Here is a 9,184-nt window from a genome sequence, read left to right as displayed (position 1 = left end):
ACAACCCTGTAGGTATGCAAAAGTCCTCTCACAAAGTATTATCTTGTCTTGTATGCAAAGCACCTTGCAGTTTGGGTAAAGTATAGCAGAGAAAGCACAGCACAGAAAGGATGCTGCTAGGACAAGCTAGAGGCGCAGGCTCACCAGCAGCACATGCCACCTTCCCTTTGCGCCGGGGAGGGAAGAGGAAAACATGTGAGGGCAGTCAAGACCCTCCGGGAGCGCGACCCCTTCGCCCCCAGCCGCCGGGCGGGGCGGGCTCTGCCGGCAGCACCGGGCACGGCACGGCACGGAGCACGGGGGACGGGACGGGGCGGGACAGAGCGGGACCCGCCTCCATAAGAGGCAGCGGCAGGAGCAGCACTGGGAGCAGCGCGGCTGGAGAGGGGCAGGAAGGAAGGGAGGATGCAGGCGATGCCCGGGGCGCAGGCGGCCAGGCCGTTCAAGCTGAGGAAGAGTTTCGGTAGGGGCGGCGGGTGCACGGCGGGGCTGCGCGGCGGCGGCGGGCTGCGCGCACGCGTAACGCTTCTCCTCTCTCCCGCGCAGCCACCCGGCTGGAAGAAGTAGCAGGAATCCGGGCGAAGTTCCCAACAAAAATCCCGGTAAATCTCTGTTTTGTATTATCGGAGGTTATTGCTGCTATTTAAAAAGAAATGCTGGGAACCCCTCTCTAAAGTGGGGAAGGGGGAAGGGACCTGAATGTTTTAGGGTTTGCTAAGTGTGACTCTAATTAAAACAGGTAATTGTTGAGAGGTACCATAAAGAGAAATACCTTCCTCTCTTGGACAAAACCAAGTTTCTTGTTCCCGAGGAGCTGACCATGACACAGTTTATAACCATCATCAGGTAGGCAGTGAGCACCTGTGGGTCTGTGCTGCAGCTGGGGCTTGCTGCTCTTCTCTGAGCAGGTACTTCCTAGTGCTGTGCTGGAACATCTTGCTTTCTTTGGTGGGGAGGAGGATGATGGTGTTAGTAATGGCCTCCACCTCTTGCAAGTGCTTAAAGAAAATCAGCAGATGTTTTCTCAGGTGCATTTAGGGGAAAATGTGATCTATGCTTTTTGGATTCATAAAAACTTCTCTCTTTCCCATAACTATAATGAGTAAATGTTATATCAGACTCCTTTCTTCTTGCTTGATGAACTTGGCGCTGGGGCTCTGTGAGTTTGTTCTGCTTATAGCTGTTACTGCCTTGCTCTCTTGCTGCACCTTGCTGAATTTGCTCAAGTTCAAAGCAACTCTTAGGTATGAGTGGCATGTAATGCGTTTTTAAAATATTCTTTATAAAACACTACAGGGAAGAAGTTTCCTGAAGTATTTAGTGATGTTCCCTGATGAAGTAGGAAAGCTATCCAGCCCACTTTATAGAAAAGATCATTCTAGATGTTCACTTCTATGAAAGAGGCTTTTGGTTCTTGGACATCTTAGGTGCTGATCCTCATATGTAATATTTCTGAGAAGGACTCTTCTTTTGAAGGTAGACTTCAAAATAAGTGTAACAGACTATACTGGAATCCTTTGCTACAGCTGTACTGCAGAAGCTTTTGGTTTCTACTCAGCACTTCTCTCTAAGTGAGAACTCTAACTGGAAACTCTAAGCCCAGGCTCGGTAGCACTCACAGTCTAACAATGTAAGTCTTTCCTCAGAGCACAAGCCTTTCAGCTTCCAAGCACACAGTTAACTTCCTGCTGATGAAGACGTTAAACCACATAATGACTTTACACAGCATGTCTCGTACATAGTTCATGCAACTGCTCTGCTTAATGTATTTCATAGACTCAAGTTGAAACCTTCTTAAATTTGCTAATGTTTAATGCTCTATTTCTCCTCCCTTCTTTGATTAGAAGCAGGATGGCTCTAACTGCTACACAAGCTTTCTACCTGCTGGTGAACAACAAAAGCCTAGCCAGTATGTCTTTGACGATGGCAGAAGTGTACAGGGACTACAAAGATGAAGATGGCTTTGTGTATATGACATATGCTTCCCAGGAGATGTTTGGATGCTTTTTACCCACTGCGCAAGGGAAAACCATGGAATGCCTTCAAAAAACTTAAGGTTGGGTCTGTGTGCTGCAGTGAAGCAGTTTGCCTGTGACAGGAACCTCGGAGATGCTCCTTCCAGTATGAGCTCTTGAGCTCTCTAGTGGGGAGACCAGCTGGCAGGACCAGCTCAAGGCAGAAATGGTGGTACACTTTTCCTAGATAATAATTTGGATATATATTTTTATATTTGAAGACACTATGGGGTTTTTTGGAACTGCACCTCCACTTTTTTGCAATGTCAATCTTTGTTATAGAACTGATTTTTAAGTTGTCCTTAAAGCCTAAGTCTAAGAGTAAAATAAAGAAGCTTTTAAGTATTCAGTTGAATGTTAGTTTTAATCTGGGGAAAGACTGTAAAAGCCTGTCTAGGAGAAAGTCCTAGAATAATTCTGGGAATTTGAGCTCCATGCTTTTTAAATGAAGCGTTGCTTGCGCAGCCACTCTGAATTTTTGAATGGAACAACAAAGCTGGTTAGGTCACACAGGAGCAAAACCATACCTATAAATTGTTCATTAAGCCAGATACTTGAGCTGCAAGATTAAGCAGACTGTACTAGTGCTAGAGCAGGGTTCAAATGCAGTGTTAAGTCTAACACCTGGATAAAACTTGGATAAAACCTGGATAAACTGGATAACACCTGGGACTCTTTAGTCTGGAGAAGAGAAGGCTGAGGGGAGACCTTATTAACGCCTATAAGTATCTCAAGGGTGGGTTGAAGGAGGAGGGAGCCAGACTTTTCAGTGGTTCCCAGTGACAGGACAAGGGGCAACGGGCACAAGTTGGAACATAGGAGGTTCCACTCGAATATGAGGAAGAATTTCTTCACGGTGAGGGTGACAGAACCCTGGAACAGGCTGCCCAGGGAGGTTGTGGAGTCCCCTTCTTTGGAGACTTTCAAGACCCGCCTGGATGCAGTCCTGAGTAGCATTCTCTAAGCAATCCTGCTTCAGCAGGGGAGTTGGACTAGATGATCTATATGGTCCCTTCCAACTCTAAAAAAAAAAAATTCAGTGAAATTCAGTGAAAATACTGTTGGCTGTTACAGAAAACACTGAGTATCTGTAATATAGGTAACTATCTGTTTAAATAAGCCAAATTGATTTCTAGTCAGCATAACCTAAATGCAGATAGTGTGACTTGAACTGTAGTTTAATCAAGTGTTCAACAGTCTATTCTTACTACTGAATTCAGCTACTCTGGTCTCTGTAGATAGACAGTCATATCCATCTCCTACAGGCACCTGCTTGTCAGTTCCCCCAAAGGATTTCAGGGAGCCTTCTTTCAAGGACTGACAGAGCTATGTAATGTACTTTGTGATTAAGAGGTATATCAGTGTCTCTAGAAAATGTCAGAACTGTCACGTAGTGAGATGCTGATTCATCTAATACACAGACTTGGTTCCTAAACGTGTATTAAAAGAGCACTTGACATGAGGGTTAGTCTGAAGTACAGCTCAAGCTACCTTTCCTGGTCTTCTCATATGTGAGGAATGTATTGGAAAGCTGTAATGTTCTGATCAAACTTAAAACACCAGGTCGCTTAATCTGTCACAGTGTGCATTTAATTAATCAACTAGCAACTTCAGTTTAGGATGATCAAATTGTTACAATATGATGCAATTCTTCTGTTCAGCACCAAACTGATTTGCAGAATGATTAATGTAGGAATTACTAGACTGCAAAGAAAGTGTTGACAGTATTTAAATTATGCATAAGGAAGGAATGTGTATGTAAGCTTTTTGCAGTGGTTCTCTTGCACGAATAATCTCTTGAATTTAAAGCTCTGAGCAGACCTGCATTCCTGCCTGTAAACCAGGGGGTTTAGAGCAGTACCTGCCTTACTGAAGGTGGTGTTTGCCAACTCGTGTTTCATGAGCTGAGGAACAAAGAGATCATTGACCTGACCAACTCAGTGGAAAGGCTAAGGATATGTCAGTATAGGTTATGAAAACATGCAGGCTTTGGGATCCCAGAAGCTGTTGCTTGGATAGATTTCACGTATGCTTGTAATGGAAACAGTTTCCATTGCACAAATCTCAAATAGTCATTTGTTACCAGCCCTGAGGGAGGCAGACACCTGTTTGGCAGGAGCACTATGCAGCAATGTTGAACAGCTGTGGGAAACTTGGGGTGAGGGGAGCAAGGGGAAGTCTTGCTATGTTCAAGCTCTCTTACCAGTCTAAGAGTTGGGCTAATATTTTGCTTCATTGACTCCTCTGTTTGTCTTCCTGTCTTGTGTGATACTTAGTACATGAAGAGAAAAGCACTACAGATTCTTGGCTGGAGCAATTTTATGTCTGACAGCCAACTTTCTTTGGTTTGTAATGTAGTGGCTGAGGTGTAAGTGTTGATCCCTCCAGCATTTATTGACATTAGGCTGTGGTCTCTAACCGGTTGAGTCGCAGATCCAGCCAAGAAAGTTACACAAGGAGAAGGTCAGTCGCAGGTAAAGTGCATCATTATAAACTTGTTTAAACTGGCCTGATGAACCTAGAGAGAAGTCCTGTGAGCTGGAAAAGCTTCATCATTGGGTAATAGTAATAGACTTGCCCTTCTACCAGATGTTAAACCATCAAAGACAGTTTTCAAAAAGTCTTAAAATAATAAACTAGGAGTTAGATGCCCAAATAAATCAGTTATCCTGCTGCTTCAGTTGCTTTGGTGTGACTAGAAGCTTTGAATTCAACCTATTGTCTCTTGAAGTGCAAGGAATAAGGATTAGAGAAGAAGCAAACAGAATAAAACTTTGGTCTGACAGATATAAGCAACTGAGATAACTTCAGCTGCTTCCAACGTAGCTGCTGTTTGAAGAGCTAATATTTGCTTGAGCAAATACCTATTGATCAGACAGGTACCTTTTTTTTTTTTCTTTTTGCAATGAAGGACACCATGCTGTGGTAAGTATAGTTCTTCCCAATGTACCCACAATGTAAAGAGTGAAGGTAGAGATGCCATTTTTTGTAGAAGTACATTCATTTCTGTATTATGGACTTGTGTTCTTTAATACCCAAAATATTCAGCAGAGAAAAGAAAACATTCTGAGTATACTTATGTTTCTGCTATAGACTACCAACTAAATCCTGGAAGGTGTTTGGTGCTCTGGCTTCAAAGCACTTACGTATGTACATGCTCTGCTGAAGTAACTTGTTAGATTAGGTCCACAGCACTTGGCCCCTTTTAAGATCAAGCACTGTGTCTCATCTTCAAATATAAAACCAATTGAACTGAAAGGACACTGAATGTAAGTGTGGGATGAGGGCTTAAGTTGTCCTTGCTGTTGAGGTCCTTTTTTCGAGTGTTGTGTAAAATAGAGTACTGGGAGAGTTGTGACTCATGGCGGGGGGGTGGGGTGGGGTGCAGAGGATAAAAACAAACCCCTATTAAGATCTAGGGTTTTTTCTATAACTTCACCAAGGTATTAAAAAAGCTTTAATGTTAATAACAAGATACTGCTGAAGTTATTGAAAAGGAAATACAAAAGCAGCTAAAATCTGAAGCTGTAACCTTGCTGTGCAAAAAAGATATTTTAATGAAACACACCATTCATGTCTGTAATGTATGCCTGCATAGTAACTGCTCTGGGAACAGGACAGTTTTCAAAAGACCTGAGAAAACCTCACTCCTGAGGTGTGGACTGTGTGCAACCACCCATGAGTTCTTGGCTTCAGTAAATAGAGTCTTGCATTTGAATTTCAAGTGGGTAGAAATCAGGTTGGGTTTTTTTCCCTGTGCTGCTAAGACTAGAGAATCAGGTGTCTGTACTTTCCTTGCCACAGCTGACATTCTACAGACATCTAAAACATAGCTACAAACTCTGTACAGTGCTTTATGGAGTGCAAATTTTCATTTGTTGCTGCAAGACAAACATGATAACCTCAGCTTTGCCTTTAGCGTGTAAGCAACAGCGGGAGCTTTCCAAACTGTTTGGATTTAAAAATGACTTAACACTGTATGTGGGTAGAATAAATGAATGAATGGGGATACTAATCTTCTTGCGCAAGTACTGCAGGCAACAAGTCTTGTGAACTTAGATGGTTTTTTTACTATTTTCCAGTGCTAACTACTTCCAGATGGTGGTGGCTTCAGGGTAAAAATATTAAAGATACACTGTTAAGTGCACCAAGTGACAGACTGTATCCTTCTCTTCAAATAAGGGGTTTTTGTTTTGCCTATGTAAGATACAGTAAATTATATTCTCTCCTATTAATTCGTTTGATCATCTTAATCTTCAGCATCAAATTACACTGCTGTATTCCCCTTTCAAGAAAGCCCCTACAGATACTATGAAGAGAAAATAAAAATACCTTAACAGGAGAAACTATTTTTAGGACATTGGTTTTGAACTTAGAGACTATGAACTGGAGGTGGAGATAGGGAGGGTTTCTGTGGAAAAAATTCCAAAGGATCCTTGAAAAGTAACTGAGAAATGCAATCTCATATATGTTACAATACAACCTGGCTACAAAACTTCTAAGGGCACACACATTTCCCTTAAGGATCAATGTTCCAGAAAGGGTTCTAGGCTACTCTCCCGAGTTTTAAAATGTCCCATGCTTTTCATAGTTTTGAATCACCGTGTCAAATTTGGGGGTGGGGGGGAAGAAAGTTCTGCCTCTAGATACGTGCTTAGTTTCTTTAGCTTTCCTAAGATGCTTCATAATGGTAGCTATACCCACATTTTTCCTCCTGTATGTTTTTAGGTTGCTTCTTAAAAGCACAAGTTCCTTAGGTATCTGCTACTTCTTCCTATACAGTCCACAACATGCAAAGGCAGTTAAATCCTGTAATAAATCTGACCCTAGTCTAGAGCAACATGAATATAATTTTAATAACTGTGGCTGATGCCCTTAAGGCTCCTCTCCAGAAAATCATGATCTTATCACTCCCTGCCTCTTGTTTTTCACCTGATGCCTTTCTTGTGATTGTAATGTTCTTATGGCACGCAACTGTAGCAGCGTAGTCCAGATGGGTTTTGAAGACCATATAGCAAGTATCAATGCCAGAGTTTGAAAAGCAGAGCAGTGCTGTCCCTTCCCCCTCAGCAACAGACTGGAGGGAGGGAGGGAGTATGCCCAACCAGGTGCACATGGAGTTTCCAGAGCAGGCAAGGACTGAGGAGGGGCTGCTTAGGCCACTCAACACTTACATCATGACCAGGAGGGACTCTAAAGGACTTTTATGAAGCTGCTTATGATTTGTTGCAGGGTGGGCTTGGCTGGTGGTGTTTATTTATTTGCAAGTATTCCAAGATCCTGGCTTTACTTTCTTTCTGTGTATAACAGTGTGGTCTGTTATATGTCAGAAAGGTGAGAAGGCTATTAATTGCACGGTCCTTAAGATGATGCAAAAAGAACCAGGTTCCTCTGCTGTTAATCAATAGATCCCTGGTAGACCCAAAGCTTATTTCCTGTTCTCAAGAATAAAGCCAAGACTTTATGGCCTGACAGAGGCATCTGCAGGGAAATCTTTAGGTCAGCCAACCAGTGGGTGAGGAGAGGGGAGGGAGTGGGGCAAGGGGTTAAGCGTATGTATCAGTGCTACCACCCAAAGCAGCTGCAGCCACATATTCTTCACAAGCCTGCCTGTGACTGACTGGAAAGCCTGAGCCTCAGTATGACCTCACTAAGGCAACGATTACACCCATTAACTCACAAAGAGAAGTTATGAGAAAACACATATACACATGCTCACAGATGGAGGGTGGATATATCCATTTCCTGAATAAAAAGCGAACACTGTCAATGGAAAAAAACACACAGGAGGGTGCTGAAAGGAAGACATGGCAAATAAAGAAATTGTATTCTTGGCCCTGGCACTACTTCACAAGGTGACTTGGTCCTTACTCTGAGAACTTAAAAACTTAATGTCAAGTGATAGATATGAATATGGTCTCTGTCTCACACTCCCCCCCTAAAATGCTGCATCTGTGGTCAAAAATTAAGTCAGATACAGTGATATGAACTGCGTATTTGAATGCTGACTGGCTGAGGAAGAGTAACTCATTTTCCAGCAGCTTGATGCATTAGTCATCAACAAAATAAAAGAGCTATCAATAGGAAAAACAGCTGCTGTGCTACAGGTGAGAGTAGGATCACCAGCATCGTGCAGACACATCTGTGCTGTCTAGACTGTTGGGGTAACCCAAGCATTGCAGGGGTTATGAAGATAATTTTGCTATGTAAAACTTGGCTCTGTTATAAACCTGTCAAAACTGTCAAGAGAGACCGCAGGAGAAATACTGCATTTTCCTAGGAAGCAGCTGGATTTGGTTTAACCCTCAGCTCTTCCCAGCCATCCTCATGCTCACTGACTTTTGTTCCCATTCTTTTTCTGGAAAGGGACCAGGCCTTCTGTTTGCAGAACCTGGGTACAGATTCCAAGATTGCTGAAAACTATAAATAATATGCCCTTAGTTGCCATGTAACAAACTTGCATGAGAATTCACAGCTGTTCTGTTATTGTAATTCAGCCTATGTTGGAGCCACAAAATTTGGCTATGTCTCAGTCTCGCTAAGGCTTCTAAGCCTCTGTCAGGTCTGGAGCCGCAGTTTAAATGGGATGGCTGAGGCTGTTACTGCTATTTAGGTAGCTCCCCCCTTCCAGTGGATTTGGTTGAGACAGAAAAGGTGTCACACCCCTTCTTGAATCAGCTGAAGAACAGCTCTGTGTTTTAGACTTGCTCAGCAGCGTGAACTATTTTTGCTACAGGCAAAGGTAGGTTAATGTAGCAGCTTAATTTTGTGCCCCAGCTCATCCAGTTGATTTTGCCATGGAAGGAGGAGGATGCCTCACATGAGCTCATCCAATGGCAGGCTAGTGAGAGGTGACAATCTCCAGGAAGGGGTTGGTGCAAAGGGGGGATGTTACAAGACACTGAGGATGGAAACTGCTACTGGTATAGGTAGATCTTGAAGATATGGGTTTGCAGACTACTAGGCCATGCCAGGACCTTAAAGGAAGGTCCTGACATTTGGCTCTGATATCCAAGGCAGCTGGCCCATTGGGCAAGTATTGAGCAAGATTACTGTCATGCTTCACAGAGGAGCATACTTTATAACTCAATGGATGAAGAGCGCGGGAGACCCTGCTATAATTCCCTTTTCTCCCTGAAGAGGCTGAGCCACACAGTCCACACCCAGTA

The 9,184-nt window shown here is 43.2% G+C and overlaps 1 protein-coding gene across 1 annotated transcript; it reads left to right on the top strand.

Moving 5' to 3' along the window:
• Nucleotides 1-368: 368 nt before the first annotated feature.
• On the top strand, nucleotides 369-2,363 carry MAP1LC3C (microtubule associated protein 1 light chain 3 gamma). The gene is made up of 4 exons (XM_074168544.1): nucleotides 369-463; nucleotides 547-602; nucleotides 740-846; nucleotides 1,845-2,363. The coding sequence occupies exons 1-4, from the start codon at nucleotides 406-408 to the stop codon at nucleotides 2,053-2,055; spliced, it is 432 nt and encodes a 143-aa protein (XP_074024645.1). The 5' UTR covers nucleotides 369-405; the 3' UTR covers nucleotides 2,056-2,363.
• The last annotated feature ends 6,821 nt before the right edge of the window (nucleotides 2,364-9,184 follow it).

Source organism: Numenius arquata, chromosome 2 (genome assembly GCF_964106895.1).
Source record: "Numenius arquata chromosome 2, bNumArq3.hap1.1, whole genome shotgun sequence".
NCBI classification, from domain to species: Eukaryota; Metazoa; Chordata; class Aves; order Charadriiformes; family Scolopacidae; genus Numenius; species Numenius arquata.
The sequence above is the reverse complement of the archived record's forward strand: the minus strand, read 5'-3'. Positions and strand labels throughout refer to the sequence as shown.

What these genes read in the sequence shown, in the direction of transcription:
- MAP1LC3C (XM_074168544.1), top strand. Translation starts at nt 406, where the DNA reads ATGCAGGCGATGCCCGGGGCGCAGGCGGCCAGGCCGTTCAAGCTGAGG. An exon ending in CAAGCTGAGGAAGAGTTTCG is followed by an intron (nt 464 to 546) that starts GTAGGGGCGGCG and finishes TCTCCCGCGCAG; the next exon opens with CCACCCGGCTGGAAGAAGTA. An exon ending in AGTTCCCAACAAAAATCCCG is followed by an intron (nt 603 to 739) that starts GTAAATCTCTGT and finishes TAATTAAAACAG; the next exon opens with GTAATTGTTGAGAGGTACCA.